The following is a 19,216-nucleotide window of genomic DNA, read 5'->3' on the forward strand; positions in this document are numbered from 1 at the left end:
TGAATATTGCAAAACAGTATATTGTATTGACAACACATCTGCCAATGGCCCATTGCATTTCAAGTAGTGTTCAACACAAATAGCCAAAGAATAAAATGAAAGACTATAGAGTTTCAAATGAGTTATCATCCATATTGAAGTGATTTAATTTAGTGGTAAATTAATTTAATTTACCAGTAGTTTAATTTAGTGATAGAAAGTAGTAGGAAATTAGGAAAATAAAATTCTAGCATCTTAAAACCCACAATCTCTGACAAAGAGATAGTTTGATTTGCTTTCCAATTTGTTTTTACATATACCTGCTGACATTTTCCTGCTCTGCAACGTCATCATACACTTCCTGGTCATCTTCAAAAGGTCTTGATGAAAGAGCACCGAGACAGCCTTTTTTCCGTTTCAAGGAGTCATAGTCAATCTCTACAGCTGTTGTTTTAATATAGCCATCTACCAAAAGGGGAACAATTTATGTTAGATAACTGCAGTTTAAATATCATAGAGTTGTGAATAAAATGTCAATTGTACACTTTCTTTTTAAAATTTCCCTTTATTTCTTTGCTTGCAATTCTGACTTAAAGACTTGCTGACACAATGTCACTGTGCTTTGTCAAAGTCTCATGATGTGCTTTGGGGTAAGTCTAGCCTCTGTTTTCAAGGTTCTAAAGTGATTCAGAAGAAACATTTTTGCTTTTTAACATCAATGAAGAACCTAATACTCTTTGCTCCTCCTTGGGATATTATATTTACATTTTTTCCCAACTAAAAATATTACACCAATGAGGTGAAGATGGAGCTATGTTTGTCATTTAAAATCTCCCTATTTTTGTCTACTCTGTAACATAATGCTACTTATGCTATGTAGCATAACGCAACTTAACACTATGACTAGCTTTGGAAGAATTTTCAGGTTAAGATTGGCTCAAAAGAAAACACTTTGAAGTCATAGAAAAATATGCACTCACATGACCCCCTGGCTGTTCTGCCCAGCCATTTTCCTTCAGGGTTGTCTGTGATGCGAATTATTTCAATATTCTCTCCTTGCTTGAAGCTCAGTTCATTCTTTCCTCCTTTGACATCACAGCAAGCTTTTGCTTGATGGATGACTTGAATAGGACCTGTTAGCTGCAAAGAGGGAAAAAAAAATCACAACCAGCTTCTTACTATTCAGGAAATCCTTAAGGAATGCAGTTTTGAAAGACTAGGTCCACCGCTTGCTAACCTGCTTATTACCAGCATTTACAGGTTTGAACTAGAAGTTGAGGGTGAATGTTATTTCTGGTGAGGGTTCTTATAGGAGGGGCAAGGGGAAAATTGCAGAGGTCAGACAGAACCAGCAAAGAATAGGTACGCACATGCTCAGGGGCCAGGAGAGAACAGCAGTGATCTGTTGACCTCGGGAACTCTGTGAAAGATTTGAAGAGGAAGTGACTGAAAACCAACCACCACTTATGTATGCGACATGCTGGGTGCTATGTGTTTTTATGGGGTATGCTGGTGTTCTGCTTACTAGACAGAGGTTACTTCCCTCTCTGCTTTGTGCAGTTATTCTGATGGTTCTCTGCAGGCTTAAAATAACAAGAGAGAGAAGGATTAGTAGTGGTGGTAGGTCGTACTTGTGAGAAAAACATTTTCTTTCCTTTTTTCGACTTCATGGTACTTGCTATCTATAAACTTGGAGTAGACGTTACCTGCTATAAACAAGGTAACACTTTAGAAATAGCTTTGTGAATAAAAAAAATAGCAAACCAATATTATGTGATGTTTTTATAATTAATATCCTGAATAGTACAGTGGTTTCTTGACAGCAGAGGAGTAATCTAGTTTAGAGTCCATGAATCCTAAAGTCCTAATTTCCTAATCTTTTGTCTTTCAACAGAATTTCTTGAATCTTTTGATATGCAAATATGCATCATGATTTTTGAAGAAGCTCTACTTTATTTATTGAACTTGTGATGTGATGAACTGTGAGATACCATCATTAATTATATACTACCAAGAAAGTAAACTAGCTTGATTTAAACTTTGATGTGCCAACAATGTTACAATGCATCCTAATTTCAGAATTTTAAAATGTGAAATATTTTGTCATAGAATTAATGAAATGTGGAACTGTATAACAGTTCTCACATTTATTTATTTAATTTGAACAACTATCAACAATTTTGTGGAAGGAATATAGCATGTAAAGTCCTAGTCTTGACAAATGTTTGAGTTCATGTTTGGTGGTGTGATTTCATATCTTATCTTTTTCTTACTAACAAGTATTATTTGAATAAATGAGTGAAACCATCCAAAATTGGCTTCTCCAAAAAAAAAAAAAAAAAAACAACCCCACAAGGAAAAGCTTCACCTAATTCCTTCAAAACTATAAACAATCTCTTCATAAAAAGTATCTTATAAAGATTTTCATTTAAGAAATTAACTTTCCACATTTTCCACTTGAAAACTATGAACATTGGTAGCCATACATTCTGTATGAGTAAAATATTTTAATATTCGTATTGCAACCTTACTTTTGCTTATATATAGTAAGCAAAACTGAATGAGAACCTATAATAGACACCATGTATTATTTTATTTAATCCCATAGCAAACTTTCAGGAGAAATATCATCTACTCACTTTAAAAATAAGAATCTGAGGTTCAGAGAAGTTTAGCAATTTGCCCATGATTATATAACTCACAAATGTAGCTGGAATTTGAATCCACATCTGTCCAACTGAGTCTAAGTTTTACATTTTCCCTGCACCCCGCTGTTGCATCTTTGTTTCACTATAATCAATACACTGGGAAATTATATATAAGCCAGATTTTTATAATTCAAACCATATATTAAATGTTCTGGAGGAACTAAATATTTAAAGGAAACTTGATATGAATCCTTTTCAAAGTGAAGAATAGTTTTGTGACTAGATAATCACTCTAAATATAGCTGACATACCAGACCCATACCAGATGGGCCATGTCATCAAAGCCTATCCAAGAGAGTATAGCCAGCAAGTACAGTGGTAGCGGTGGTAGTAATAGGAGTCATTCAGTTAGAATGAAAGATCAGAGAAGACAGAGGTCAATGAGGAAGGAGAAACAGAAGGTATGAGAAGTCAGCATGTACATAGGCTTAAAGTAAAGGCATAGATGTGCATCAGGTCTAGACAGCATCGGTCAGGGTGACTCACGGAGTTTTATTGAGACAGGTCTGCTTAATCCAGAGGCACTTCTGTCCCATGCACCATGATAATACATGCCACAGGGATATGTATGCGTGTAGTCCTGAGCCCATGTTATGAGTAGGTTAATATGAAATGCTCAGTCGTGTCTGACTCTTCGTAACCCCTCGGACTGTAGCCCATTAGGCTCCTTCATCCATGGAATTTTCCAGGTACGATGAAGTGCATAACGAGGAGAATCAGAATGGATTTGAGTAACTGAGTATTCATTCACTCAACTGACATAAAATTTCCTGAGCTTCCACCATACTTTGTTTAGATTTTATCCAAATTATAAGCCATATATTTTATTTGGATTTTATTGTATTGCATTTTTAGTGCAGGGATAATGGAGTGTAGTAGACAAAGACATTACTGTTATGAAGGAAGTTACTCTATAGAAAACAATGATTAAGTAGTTGTCCAACCATGTAAGGTTTCAAAAAATGGTGCCCCTTTTGTACGAAAGTTATAAAAAGAGAGGTTACTCTTTTTCACCCATCAGCAAGCAAGCTCTTACTTTAAATTTCTTCTTTATTTCTTGTTCTTTCTTTTCTCTCTCTTTCTGTTCTTTTTTCTCCAGCTCTAATCTCTTCTTTTCCTCCTTTTCCCTTTTCTTCTCTTTTTCTTTGGATGTGTCTCTGTGGATAAAAATTTGGCTGTTTCAGTATCTGCAGGCATTTATGTGTTAGGGCTCACTATTCAGAGAGGTTCCTACCCCAAACAGAAGATAGTATGTGGAATAGAGGTGAAGGCACAAAGCTAAGTCTTGTCAAAATTCCTCGGTGTGTGAGACTGTTTTTAAAACCTGCCGGAGGCATTCAAAGGAGGATGTCTTCCAAAGGCCCCGCTACCTTTACAAGCCCTGAGGGCAAGTGGAAGTCATTGTTATAAAGGTTCCCGCGGCCTGTCAGCAAGAGTACACTCACTGGTCAAGTTCACATACACATATTCACTTATACTCATAGGTACAAATCTTCGTTTAGAAACTTTACTCAGAATTAGCTGAATTCTGGGTAGGGAAGATTAACATATTTGAATCAACAAAAGCTAAAATAAGAGAACATGCTCATTTTTATTTTCACTCATTTGCTAAGAAATTTCTTAATCCTGGGCCACCCAGAAACCCACTTGGAAACTCTTTTTAACGTCTTTCTTCTTAAGCAGGTTAAAACTTTGGGATTCAGTGCTGTGTTAAATCATCTCTCAGAGGAGAATTTTGAGATAAAGTACTGCCTAGGTGAGGACATTGTAATATACACACAAACTCACTTGCCCAAAGACACAATGAGAGCAAGAAATACAGATTTCTGGCCCTGTAATTCCCTGCCTGTGGGCTGTCTAGTGGGTTGCAGGACTCTGACCTCTCACACAATGGCATTTTAACAGAGTCCTCTGTAAAATCCTTTGACAAGAAAGGAATCTTTAGTCCTTTGTATTGAAGTAAAGGTTATCATTATATGCCTGTCATTTAAACAGTTGAACTTTCCCCCTCCTAGTATTGAATATCCATTCATTTTCCCTCATACAAATTAGTATATTCATCTTAGAAGAAAAATATCATGGTAAAAAAAAAATGTAATTCATACATGTCTTCATATGTTTCTCCTTCACTCTCTTGTTCCTGTCGAGAAAAACATTAATAATGATTAATTGCAATTATTCAATAAAGGAACAAATATATACTACACTGCTCAAATACTCAGTAAAACAAACATAAATTTGTGTGTATGTTTGGCGTGTTTAATTTTTTTTTTTTTTTTTTCCTTTTTGGAGACAGACTGGGAAAGGAAGCACAGGAAGATTTCATTTTATATCTTGCTATGTAATTCAGAGTTATAGCCAGACTTCAGTTTCTGTTTAGCATAACAAAATTACCGAGTCAGTGAAATGACTGGTGCTTAATGTCTCAAGCATTTCAGGTGAAATAAGATTGCAAACGGAAAAATATCACCATTATTCTTAAGAGTTTTCATTTGTTGGTTTATGTCAGTAGAAAATAAATCTCAGCAATTGTTACATGTTCTAGTTACAGCAATATAATATGAGAAGAATAAAAAAAGAGAAACTAACCTCATCTAGATTTCCAGTACCTGAAGTGTTTAAAAAAAGGGATAGTAATTAAGAAGTGCTTTAATAGAGGATTGTTAGATGTAACATAATACTCAGAACAGTTCATAATGTTAACAGAATCTATACTTTACCAAAGGTTTAGAAGTACACAATAGAATATGTGGTTTAGATCCTTACTATGGCTTTTCTAAACCTTGTAACTTATTATAAAATCATTTCATTAGCTTTCACAAAATGCAAAAGTGAAAAAAACTGAAGACACTCTTTAGTCTCTTTACAAATGGACACTGAAAGCACCCATATTTAGTTTTGCGGGCTTGTGTGGAACACAGGCTTTACCAGAAAATCACAAGTTCACACTTTTTGACTCATTTGTTCCTAAGGATCTGCTTTCATGTATCAAACAAATCAAGTTAATTAGATTTTTTTAAAGATATTTTACTGCTCAAGTAAGTGTTTTAATTATATCAACAAATTTTCAGGTATTAAGACATCATCTAAAACAATAACAATAAAAACCATGTGGAACTGATACATGAATGAATAGACCAGTAGACTAGAACAGAGAGCTCAGAGATAAAATTTAAATACACACAAATAGGAACACACATTTGTTGTTGTTTAGTTTCTAAGTCTTGTCTGACTCTTTTGCAGCCCCAGGGACTGTAACCTGTCAGGCTCCTCTGTCTGTGAGATTTCCCAGCAAGAATACTGGAGTGGGTTGCCGTTTCCTTCTCCAGGGGAGAAAAAAAAAACCTAGGTTCCTACTAATTCCTCAAAAGTGGACTGCAAACAATCAAAGACTAACTATAAAGGATAAAGTTCATAGAAGAAAATATTTTTATTTCCTAAGGATAGGAATTCTTAAACAAAACTTTAAAAGTACAAATTACAAAATAACTATTTAATAAATTTGATTATATCAAAACATATTTATGTTCAATGAAGGACAGTATGGACTAAGTTAATAGACAATGGACAAAATGAGAGAAGATATTTGCAGATATTTGCAATCCCTACAATTGCTGCTGCTGCTAAGTTGCTTCATTCGTGTCCGACTCCGTGTGACTCCATAGATGGCAGCCCACCAGGCTTCCCCGTCCCTGGGATTCTCTAGGCAAGAACACTGGAGTGAGTTGCCATTTCCTTCTCCAATGCATGAAAATGAAAAGTGAAAGTGAAGTCGCTCAGTCGAGTTCGACTCTTAGCGACCCCATGGACCACAGCCTACCAGGCTCCTCCGTCCATGGGATTTTTCAGGCAAGAGCACTGGAGTGGGGTGCCATTGCCTTCTCCACCCTACAACTGACATGGTATTAATATCTGGAATACAAAGGAACTCCTGCAAGTCATCCAGAAAAAGACACCAACCCCAAGAAAAAATGGTCAAGGAATTGGAGTTGGCCACTTACAGAAGAGAAAACCACAAAGGCTAATAAACAAATCAAGGTTTTGAACTCAATAGTAAGCTGAGATGTGAAATTGAAACAAGACATTTTATAAACAGAAGATTGGAAACAACTGGAAATCTGCCTCTGCACTGGTGAAAGGCAAGCATCTTGGAATCCTCATGCCCTGGGATGGGACTACACACAGATGCCGCTCTTCTAGAAAGTACTCCAGTACTACTCAGTCAAAATGAATATGCCATAGCTTACAAGCAGTCACTCTACTCCTTGATACACATCTTAAAGGAAGGCTCTCAGGGGTTCACATGGGGATATGGACAAGAAGGTGCATTGAACTATTAATATCATTTTCAGTAATAGTGAGTTGGAGGTGAAATATGCATAGGATGCATACCATGGAGAGCTGTGCAGTAGTTAACAGAAATAAATTAAATATACATATAGTCATGGATGAGCCTCACAAAACAATTAGTCTGAGTGTTAAAGAAAAAGACCAGAATGAGCTATAATATACTGTTTATGTAAATTGAAATATATACATATACACACACAACAATATACAAAGAATGTGTACAAAATACATATACACACTAAGTGCATTAAAATATTTCACTCTGGTAAGAGAAAGAAGGAAAGAGAGTGGGTCGTGAAGAGAAAAGGGAATAAATAAGTAAAACGAGAGGACTTGCATGGACTGATGATGATAATGACTCATTAATGACCCTATGAGAACAATTAACTCTAACTGTCATATCTGAGGGAACAAAAAATAAAACAGCATTTGCCTCTTACCATCAGAGTGCATGACACTATCTTGATTTTCTTCATTTACAGGGCCTCTGAAAACAAGAGAGAGGAAAAAGTGAAAATGGGATAAGTAGATGCTCTTTTTACAATGAAAAAGGAAAAAAAATAAAAGGATTATTTAAAAATAACTCTTGGGCTTCCCTGGTGGTCCAGTGGTTGGGAATCTGGCAGGGGCACATGTTTGGTCTGGGAAGATCCCACATGTTGCGGGCAACTAAGCCTGTATGCCACAACTACTGAAGCCATGCCCCACAACAAGAAAAACCACCACAAGAAGCCCATGCACTGCACTAGAGAGGAGCCTCCACTTGCCACAAGTAGAGAAAGGCTGCGAGCAGCAACAAAGACCCAGTGCAGGCAATAGTAATAATAAAAATAAAAATAATAAAATTTAAAAAATAAGGTAAAAATAACTCTTTTCTCTTTCACATCTACTCTGCTTTAAAACTTCAGAAGTCAGTAGAACAGGTTTTAGCTCTGTACTGATGCTGCTACTGCTGCAAAAAAGTGGAGAATTGGGGAACTTGTGTCCAGCACTGTCCATTCAAAGTGAGCACCTACAATTAATCCATAGTTTCAGGGCAGTAATATGTTTGTCTGTTAAAAATGACAGTATATCAATAAGTCAATTCTGGGTTCTGATGGCAGATAATTGGCCATACGGTATAGATTTCAAAGGCAATTGGTTTCAGTCCTGGCTCCGCCCCCCGTTCTAGGTATTCTCCACCTGCCTTTGCTTCCATCCGTTGTGGCTTGGACTCCAAGGTGCTTCATTTCAAACCACTTCACTCCAACTGCTCATCAGTTCAGTTCAGTTCAGTTCAGTCGCTCAGTCGTGTCCGACTCTTTGCAGTTATCAATACCTGGGCCCCACGAATCCTTAATGATTTATGGACCCATCTATATTTTCTATTTCTATTCTTGGGTTGATCAGCATAGCTGGGGAAAATTGTCATCTTACTGATTTGGGAGATTACAAATAATTGACATTCAGTCTCAGCTGCACTCCCAACACTATCCTATAATCTCATTACACCTTTTTCCTAGTCAATCTTCTCTTACATCATTCTTCTCGATAACTATTCAAGACCTTCACTTCTTCCCTTAAAACTCCTATTTCTCTCCTTCCCTTTATCATTATATGATTTTGTTTCTTATTTCACTATTTAGCTGTTATTGGGAGTGAACTCTCTTAAGAAAATGCATTCCTTTAACTTCCAAGTTTATCTACAATTACATCCATCCTTACATCTCCTGACCAAAGTTCTTCTTTCCATCTGTGTTCTGAATGCTATCTGAATGATCAGCTATTTCACTCCTTTTATTTGTTTTCTTCTGTGTGTCATCATATCATTTATTTTTTTTATTATTGTTCTTCTTTCCCTCCCCATCCCTAAATATCTCACTATAGTAAGTTCTCTACAAACAAATCTTCAAGTTGCAAGCTTTCAAAGATGCAAATGTGTGTATGTGTTTGCATATCCAACTACGTCAGGAGTAAATGAAATTGCAGCTTGCCCTCCATCTCCTATTGCTGATGATCCTTCAGTTCTGCTATCTCCCACCTCTTCCCCCCCCCCCCATTAGTATCTCTCCTTGCCTGTTCACTCAACACCAGCCCCTGTATGCTAGCTATTGTCATGTTCTAGTGTATTTTGAAGATATTGTACCATAAGAGTAAAAATATTTTCTTTTTGTGTTTGTTTTTCTATGTATTATTTATGTGAAAAGTATTATAAACCTATTACAGTAGGTACTATATAGCCCATTGTGTTAGTTGGGTACCGAGGCTTGTAGTTACAGCCTAAGCAGTACTTACAACCTAGGTTAGAACAAATGAACTTATGAGCTTCCTCTTGGAATGGATCTTGTTCATATGTAAGGGACTTATTGTACTGTTTCCTCCCTCGGCCCAAGTTACTCTCATTCATAAAGAACACACGTTTCTCTTCACTTTTCTGAATTCCACACATCGCCACAAGAACATCCTCCTCTTCCCAGTCCGAGTAGGAAAAACTGTCCACGCTCACTATACTTGCTCTCCTCCCCTTGTTTCTTCATTGACTGCAAGCTAACTTCCTTTGCTAGTCCTTCACTGAGACTACTCTTAAGAGGTTTAATTATTGAATCCACTAAACACTTCTCAGCCTGCAGCTTCCGTGATTGCTTTGTGGCCCTTAACACCGTATCGGCTATTTTGCCTTCCTGGAGCCTCTTTTGGTTCCACGAGAAAGCTCTTCTGGCTCACGTCTTGTCTCTCTGGTCTTGATCCCACAATTTTCTTTGTGGGTTAGTTTCCTCTGACTTCTCTTTTAAGTGATGGTGTTCTTTTGTGTTCTTGTCTTGGCTTCCTCATTTTTTTCCTTCTACCTTTGCCCCTAGATGGTCTTATATTCTCATATACTTCCTTACCTTCACAAAGTATCTTAATGTTGGTGACTTCACATTGAAATTTCTAACCCATAGAGAATCTCACATTCTTTGTTTCAGACACATCTATCTATCTATCATCTGCCTATCTATATATTCATTTTTCTATCTGTGTTTATAGGTCCCACTGATGGTTCTACATTAACATCCCTGAAGCTGAGGTTTTCCTTTCTCATTTCAGCCTAAATCTATTTTTCCTGCTCAGTTTCTTACCTTGGTGACTGGCACCAAAAATTCACTTCACCACCCAAGCCTCACTCAAAAAGTGAGAGCCTTTATTTCTCACTCTTTTACAATGCTATGTCAAATTAATCAAGTTCTGTCAGTTCTACATATTTAATATCTCCTGTAATACACTTCCCCTTCCATCTCTCTCCCCTGTCCTGCTAGACACAAGAGCAGGATTCTACCATCACTAGTGTGGACCCCTGTAGTGGCCTTCTGGATAGTCTTCTAGTAACGAGCGACTCAACTAAAGTGAACTGAACTGAACGAGAATTGTGCTTCATCTTTTCTACCCTTAAAGTCCCTTCTTTGTGCAGCTGCCAAAGTGATCTTTCTAACGTGAAATAATACCATTTAAAGAATGTGAACAGGAAAAGCCTTGCTATCACTAAGGCCATAAAAAAGGCTTAGTGGGTGTCCTTGTGACTCTGGAAGAGATACCTTAGATACATATATGTAGTCATAAACTTTTATCTAATAAAGTCACTCAAAAAATTGAACATTTAAATATTAACATATATGCCTAGCTTACTATCTAGGTAAGTGTGAACGGCCAGTGAGATTGATAATGACACTTGTTTTTCTTAGTTGGCGTTTTTAGATCTTAGAAGATTCAGAATTAGACAGAAAGGATGAAGTAATTCAAATCCATGATACAAAAATCTGTGAAATAAATTTTCTAATCATTGGGACAATAATGTATGTTCAATATTTTAAGTGTTTGTTATGTTTAAGAAATTTGTTACATTAGATATTCATGAGTTAGGCTTATTGTTTTAGTTGAAAAGTAAGGACTCTTAAGTGTTGAATGTCTATGATTGCTGGCCTTGCAAAACAGAGTCAGCTAAAACTGTGAGCTCCTGATAAAAAAAATCCACCGTCACCTAGGAAGGAGTCTTATGTCTTACCTAAACAAAGAAAGAAACACATTTAGAAAATAGAACGAAATTTGATCAAACACTTGTCTATATCCAACAGCCAGTTTACAGGGGAATGGGGAGCACATAAGCTTACTCTAAGGAAGCCATCAGCACAGTGTAGACTGTGGGCAACTGTAATGCCCACCAACGACTTGATGTGTTCAACAAATAAGCTGCAACAAGCAAAAAGAAAGTAATACAAGGGGAACCTATAGCTTGAAAGAGAATTGCAAAACATATAAGCCATAGACTTTGCTTGGATTCTTACTCAAACAAAAAAACCCACACAGGATTTAAGAGACAACTGAATAGTGGCTTGATGTTTTATATTAATACAAAGGGTCTATTTTTAGGAATATCTACTGAAATATTTACCAATGTAATTATATGATGCTTGATATTAGTTTCAAAATGACATGAGACGAGGGAAGTGGGTAGTGTATAGATAAAGCAAGATTGGTAGTGAGCTTATAATTGTTGAAATTGGGGAGGGGTATATGGGTACTCATTATATTATTCTCCTTGCTTTTTATATGCCTAATATTTTTTAACGTAAATATGTTTCTTTAAAAGTATCTGAAAAATCCAATTGTAAATGCAATTGGATTATTTAAAGGAACTGGATATGATTTAATGGATTTATGAGTTGTTTACAAGTTCTTGGGAGGGTTTTGCTGAGTAAAGTTATGAAATTTGTTCAGTCAGGCATCAGAAATGCTTAAAAATAATATTCAGTATGTAAATTCATACATGCAATGTCAAACATGTAAAGGAGTTTAATTACTTAAGTTTATTATGAGCACAAGTATTGATATGAAAGAATTTAGTCTGAGTTGTCCAATCATTTATCAAAGATCCCCCTGAAAATAATCAGTTTTATTGAAATAAAAATTACTAGGTGTATAAATAGCATAGCAAGTTATGTGAATTTAAGTACTTAAGATAAATTAGGCCTTTGCACTATTAACTTTAGTGAATTGAGTATTAATTTAAAGCATAAGATGTAAAACACCTCAGACATCAAAATATATTGACATTGTTTTTTTTTTTTTTTTACAATGGAATATTATTCAGTTTTATTTTTTTATTTATTTTTTTCCAGTGGGTTTTGTCATACATTGATATGAACATTGAGATTCTATAGAATAAAGTCTATTATCCTTTCATAGTGTACAGGTCCGTAAGATCAGTCCTGCCCTTTTACAGTTTTATTTTTCATATTTTCTCTTCTTACAGCATCTTCTTTTCAGATATTAACACTGAATTCACTTATTCTCTGAACACTGGTTTCATGTTCCTCCATGCTTAGCCCACGCTGTTGGCTTTCTCTGGAGTAATCCTCCCTTCTAATCATCCGCTGCCGAGGCCCTCCTTAATCTTTAAGATTCTCCTTTAACACTCCCCCCTCTGTGAAGTTATCTCAACTCTCCCAAGCTCATGCAGTTGCTACTTCCATATGTCATACATTGCTCAGTACAGAGGCTATTCTGGATTACTATAATTATACAGCGATTACTTGCAGGTCTCTATTCTTACTATAAGATCATAAACCCTTAGTATGACGAGATTATGTCTTTGTTAGTTAATTTATTATTATGACTGTCATTTTTAGGAAGCTGTTAGAATAATTCTTGTCAGGTATAGGACTTTTGACTAAATTAATGCTGCCTTAGTAACACTAAGAAACTAGCATTTATTACTAAAGCAAACTGTTTATTATTTTTGAAAATAATATTAAGTTAAAAAGACTACTGGACTTGCAGTTAACTTCCTGAAACACAAGGAAGAGTAACAAATATTTGCAAAATGAAGTTCTGTGTAGCATGCTCGTACATATGTACTTGCACTTAATGCAAACCATTTATTATTTGTAGGTAATGTTTACATGCATATATATATTCATGGACCCAACATTATAGCATCTAACTTTTAGTTTTATATAGATCTGAATTCAACACATATAGAACAGCAACATATTCACTAAGTATGAAATAATGTTAAGAATAGGAATAACAGTGAAGAATAAAGGGAAGAAAGATGAGGGGGAGAAGGAGGTGAGTGTCATCGATAGACCCAGATCAAACTGTCACCAATTGTTAAAAAAAAAAAAAAAGTATTACAAGCATTGAGAAAAGCCAAACAGAGAGAAATAGACAATCAACGAAACCAGTCACAACTCAAGTCCTAGAAAATGAAACAGAAGGAGTGGGTGAAAAAGAAAAGGAGGCTTATCAGTTGTGACAGTAAAGACATCTATTCAAGAAGGTCTTTCACTATAGTTCTCTGTGTTTCTACGTTAGCATAAGGAATTAAAAAAGAAAAGCAAAATTAATTTAATGTTATGACTGTCATGCTCAGAAAGCTATTAGAGCTCTATATCCTGACTTTTAAAGATGGGAAGCTATTGACCTTTATACCTTATTTGCCACTCATGACCTTTATTCCGTGACTCTAGCATTTGTCAGTTTGATTTTTAGACAGAGGAAATCTAAGTGACACTTTGTTCCATGCCTGCCCTCACTGAAAATGAAATCCAGTGAATTTTTCTCTGGAACACGTCTTCCTGTATTTAACGCATGAGAAATTATACAACTATGATGACTTGTTTAAGCCAATGGACTTAGGTAAGTCTGTCTGGGAGTGCATGACTGATATGGCAAGTCTCAAATTTCAGAAAATGTTAAATATTTCTAACTAATAAAAAAGTTTACAATGGTGAATAGTTACATTTCCTCTAATTTTAGAGCCAGAAAAATCTCACACTGAGTAAGAATGACCTCAAGGTAAGATCTGGTTAAGCTTTCCTTTTTCAACCTTAGTCATTTCCATTAGTTGTTATTTCTTATTACTTCACTTTTCCTGTCTCATTACTATTAATAACCATGTAATTTGCTTTTTATACTAAAATATTCAACTATTGGTTCTATATTCATATGAAGAAATAGTTACATTGTTAAAATTATAATTAATTTTTTAAACTGGCACCAAGAAATATGTTACCCTAAAGAAGTTGATTTGAACAAAATGATAAACGAGCTCTTCTGACCCATTTCAGTTCCTCTTCAGACAATCTGAATAAAGTAGAAAATGGAGCTAGCTGCTTTCTGACCACTAGGTGGGGAAACAATACAATTTAAAATGCAATATAACTTTGGCTTCAACTACTTTTAAAAAAAATATGTTTATTATTTTAAATTCTCACCTGCCTCCAATTCTTTACATTCTTAAGGCATTCTGACCTGAATGATATAATTACAAGTGACTTCAGGTAATAAAGGCCATGTGATCTCCTGAAATTCTTCCTTTGATCCACATTAGAAGTTCTTTTCCTTGCCTTAAGCAACACAGACTCCACACCCTGGGGGGAAATGTTAACGTTATCAGTCATTTATGCCTCTGGGGAGCTGGTCCCTCACCTGAGCACTGGTTCTTGTTCTAATCCTTTGTTCTAGGAATGCACTTTCTCTGTGATCCTAACAATGTCTGACTTGAAGCATGGGGTATACACCCACGACAAACATATCTTTATAACTCAGAGCTCCCTTCCAGCTCTTCACTTCTCAACATCTCTGCCTGTATGCACACCACAAGCTTTGCGCAGCTGTGCGTTCCCGATTTCCCCCACGCCCAAACTTGCTCACCTTCAGTCAATCTCATTCAGTCATGGACCATCCTTGGAGTTACTCAGGCTCAGAACCTTGGAGCTGCCCTGGCTCCTCTTTTCCTTTCACACCCTAAGTCCAGATTCTGTGGTCTCTACCTTCAAAGTACATCCTGAATCTGGACCCCTGTCATCATCTCCACTGCACCATCCTGGTTAGAATATCTTGCCTGCATTTCTGTAGGATCTGCCTAACTGATTTTCCTTCTTCAACATTTGCCTACTACCTTTTTTCAGACAGTGATTAAGGTAATACTCACAAAACGTGAGCCTGAAAACATCACTGCTCCACTCAAGCTCTTCTGCATTTCCCACGTCACTTAGGATAAGAGTCATCATCTCTATCACGACCTGCAGGGTCTGCATGAGTCTGTCTCTACTACACCTTCCATCTACTCCAGCCTCAGTTACCTCTTTCGGAGCCCCTAGACATTCGAGGACTTTGTTCTGTCTGTCCTCGCTGACTAGAATGGTCTTCCCCCAGATACCTGCATGCTTTAACGCCTTCACTTCCTTGAGTCTTTTCCCAAGTATAACTTCCTATAAGGGGAGCGACCCTCATCTCTCCTTTTAAAACTGCAACACACTGTCCCCAGCACTCACACTGCACCACCTAACCTGCTCTACTTCATCCCATATCACTCGATATTTCCTAACATTCTATACTCTTTACTAGTTTATTATTTTTTCCCTTTTGTCTCTTGCCCCCTGCTTTATGTTAGTAGGGGTCTTTATTTTGTTCACTGATATTTCCTGAACTTCTATTACAAAGGCACAGCGTGGTGCCTCACAAAATAATTACTAGAAGGGTGGTGATGCAAAGAAAAAGCACAGAGACACCCATCTTTCACAATTTTACTTAAAGATCATTCCATAAATTTCCCTCTCACATGAAATATAAATTTGTGAGCCTGACTATCAAGACCCATTTTACTTTCATTTCCTCTTTGTGTCTTTTCTAGCTTCCCCTACTTGGGGGGAAAGTTTCCAATTTAGATATTTCTTCATTTTGGATTTTACTTGGGCTCTCTGATGGAAGACTGAAAGTCTTACACCATATACCACATTTTTACTTTTGAAAAAATAATCATCTTACAGATATCCCTTAGCTTTCATCTTCATCTGACATTTAACTTTTAGATGCGACAGTTCCAGTGAATCTAGGCAATGTAACATCTAAATTCTTGTTTCTCAGCATCTTTTTTTTTCTGAGAGTATACATTTTGAGGAGTTGGTAACTCTTAAATGAATCAGACTTTTGAATTAGGAGTCCTTAATAAAATGGAAATAAGGATGAAGTTAAGTTGATTACAACTGATGCATTTTGCTAATTTCTGATGTAAGCAATGTTACAAGCAAAAATTTGAACCTGATTGGTTGGTGGACTCTTTTTCGACTTTGTAAGAATTTCCTACAAATGTGGGAAATTGACCAGCATCAGTAGGACACAGTAGTCTAGGCTACTGGTCTCTTTGAAATTCTCTTTTCTTTCTATAGCTTTGTATTCCTCACCTTATCACGGTGGATTCTAGGGGGCAGGTTTACAGAAAAGAGTTAACATAACAGGCCTGAAGCTGCTATTTTAAAAAGAATCTTCTACTAAGATAGTCTGTTGGCTTATATCTGGGAACTCAGCTTCTAAAGCATTCCTTGCACTGATAGGAAAAGTTGCCTAATGATAAGAGTGCTTTGCTGTGCCTAGACTGTATAAACAACACGACTTATGGTGAAGACCTGCTTTACTTCTAGAAGTCTGATATTTTGGTAGTTGCTAGGCTGGCTCAGAGATTAAAGTGTCTGCCTGCGTCTGCCTGCAACGTGGGAGACCTGGGTTTGATCCCTGGGTCGGGAAGATCCCCTGGAGAAGGAAACGGCAACCCACTCCAGTATTCTTGCCTGGAGAATCCCATGAACGGAGGAGCCTGATGGGCTACAGTCCACGGGGTCGCAAAGAGTCGGACACGACTGAGCGACTTCACTTTCAGGCAGAAGGTGCCTAGGCGGCAGCTTTCAATAGAAAGATGACTCTAATAGGCTTCCCTGGGAAACAATACCATACATGTATTGCATTTTTGTAGCTAGAGAAAGAAGCAGTTTTACTCTGTCCACTGCCAAGTTTAGAAGAAGAGTATGACCAGGATAAATCTTAGCCACGAGTACTCCTGTATGCTAAGTCTGTGTGTCCTTGCGGTTGATCACCAAACCTAGGACTGGTCTTGAGGACTCTCAAACAACAGGAATAGTGATAAACCCTCCTCCATGATTTCTTCAGTCAAAGAATTACCAATCTTTTTGCCTTATAAATTATCAGGAATTCATACTCAATGTATTTACTGAAATTTCTCACTAGAATTACACAGGATCCAGAAGCCTAATTAAAGCCAGCTGCTGGGATAGAGTCATATAATAAGCCTCAAAAGTATTGAGATCAAAATCTAATGGGTTAAATTCTTCAGAGTAGGATAAAGACACAGGATTTAATACATGTGAAAAGAAACTCATTTATACGGAAATCAAGTTTATATAAGAGCACATATTAGTTATTTTAATTAAGTTAATATTTTTTGACACTCATACGTTAGTAGGCAAATGGCTTATATTCTCCTTTGGTAGCTGGTTGTCATAAACTAGGATTCATAAACTCAAATGCATGGAAGGGCATGTGGTTAACATAAATGTAAAATGCTGGTTTTATGTAAGATAGTAAACTGCTCTAATATCTCCTAGTCAGTTGGAGTTCTGCTTTTAACCAATAGCGCCCCCTTACCCCCCATCAAAGCCTAATAAAGTGAAACGTAGCACTGGCTACCCATGACAAGTGTGTTTTCAACTCCTGCTCTAAATTGTAATTATCAGTATTGAAGGAATGCTGTCAATCAGACATGATATTAATTGAGTCTATCATAAGGATTATGGATATTAAGTACTTTAGATGTAATGAACATCAATCTGGTAGGCGATTAAAGTAAAGGAAAAGCAACTGTAGCTAAATATTTTTTGGCATATTTGTGGTAAAGGATAATCATGCAAAACAATATTTTAGGAGAAGAAATAGAAGATCTACTCTGATTTGCAAACAGAGTCTATGCTTGCCATTGTCTATTTCTCTTTAAAACAATATTTCATTCTATCCGAGTCTTCTGCTTGCTTTTTTCTCAACCAGTTCTTCTGGTAAATCATGGATAAAGAGCTTATGCATAACAACCTACACAATTTTGACATTTCTAAAAAGTACCATCTAAGAAAAGTGAGAGTGGGCTTGAATAAGTTTCCTATTTTTTTAATACACAGTCAGAAATCTGATTACTCAGAAAAAACCTCCATTTTTTTTTTTTTAACTTATAGGAGGTTATTTAGCAGAGTGGTTAAAAGTATACAGTGGACTCAGACTACTACTGACAGTCTTCTATTGAGAATTACTTAACCTCTGTAAAGTTCCATTTACTTATCTGTGAAATGACGAAAACACTATCCACTCAATGAAGTCATAAGGATTATATATGTTAAGTGCCTAGCATATTACAGGCAACCAATAAAATACGGTGGTGGTGATGATAGTGGTGGTGGTATTGGTAATGATGGTGGTGATGAAAATGATGGTGGCAGTGATGCTAATGGTAATGGTGGTGGAAATGATGATGAAGGTTAACGAGATGGTGGTTGTGTTGATCTGAAGAGTGTCTCAGAACTTCTAAAAAGGCTCTAGAAATTTTCCTCAAATGAATTCTTAAGGAAAAACCATTGCCAAAACAGATAAATAAGAATTGCTAAAGGATATGGAGGTGTGAGAGCAGCTTGCCAAGCCATCTCTTCTCCCTGCTCACTGACCACTTTTGTGTTTCCCCCAGAGTCACGTGGAACCCTCAGCACTCAGCCAAGCATAGTTTGAAAATTTCTGACAAGAGATTGACAAAGTAATGGCAAAATAATATTTTGCTTACTTGAGGTCTAAGGGAGGTTTAATGTTTCTGGGAGGTAGACTTGGGGCTGGCAATTGTGTTGGGTGAGACGCTGGCAATGGTGGTTGGCTGGCTGGATGGGACGGTGGAGGTGGTGGTAGGGCAGTTGTTGAGAAAGCCATTGGTCCTTTGTTGGTACCTAAGAAGCAAAATAAAAAAACACTGTGAATTAAGACAAATCTTCATCATGCAAGAACTAACAATTCCAAGTATACAGAAATGAGGATTTTAAACATAATAATGAAGGAAATGCACTGTAATTTGAATTAATGCTTTAAAGAATTCAATACTCTCAGTATCACGGGATATAGATTTTTAAATGTTCCATTTCTCCTCACCTCCCACCACCCAGCTTACTGATGTATAAAAGACAAAATTTTAAGATATTTAAACTGTATAATGTGATGATCTGATGCACATATATCAAAGATTTCACATATGTGAAAGGTTTCTTCCCACCAAGTTAATTAATGTATCTATCACTTCACATATTTGTCTTTTTGGGAAGAGTGGCAAGAATACTTAAGTT

At 36.5% G+C, this 19,216-nt stretch overlaps 1 protein-coding gene across 5 annotated transcripts in view; it reads right to left on the reverse strand.

Annotated features, from left to right (window-relative positions):
* Positions 1-19,216, reverse strand: part of FYB1 (FYN binding protein 1) — a 166,398-nt gene that overhangs the window by 28,174 nt on the left and 119,008 nt on the right. For all 5 annotated transcript variants that reach the window (XM_065905612.1, XM_065905610.1, XM_065905613.1 and 2 more), the window contains 7 exons: positions 18,670-18,826; positions 7,478-7,524; positions 5,277-5,296; positions 4,793-4,827; positions 3,724-3,844; positions 960-1,119; positions 300-444 (listed from right to left, as the gene is read on the reverse strand). In XM_065905612.1, coding sequence (XP_065761684.1) covers positions 300-444; positions 960-1,119; positions 3,724-3,844; positions 4,793-4,827; positions 5,277-5,296; positions 7,478-7,524; positions 18,670-18,826 — 685 coding nt within the window. The remainder of the gene's footprint in view (positions 1-299; positions 445-959; positions 1,120-3,723; positions 3,845-4,792; positions 4,828-5,276; positions 5,297-7,477; positions 7,525-18,669; positions 18,827-19,216) is intronic.

Source organism: Muntiacus reevesi, chromosome 14 (assembly GCF_963930625.1).
Source record: "Muntiacus reevesi chromosome 14, mMunRee1.1, whole genome shotgun sequence".
NCBI classification, from domain to species: Eukaryota; Metazoa; Chordata; class Mammalia; order Artiodactyla; family Cervidae; genus Muntiacus; species Muntiacus reevesi.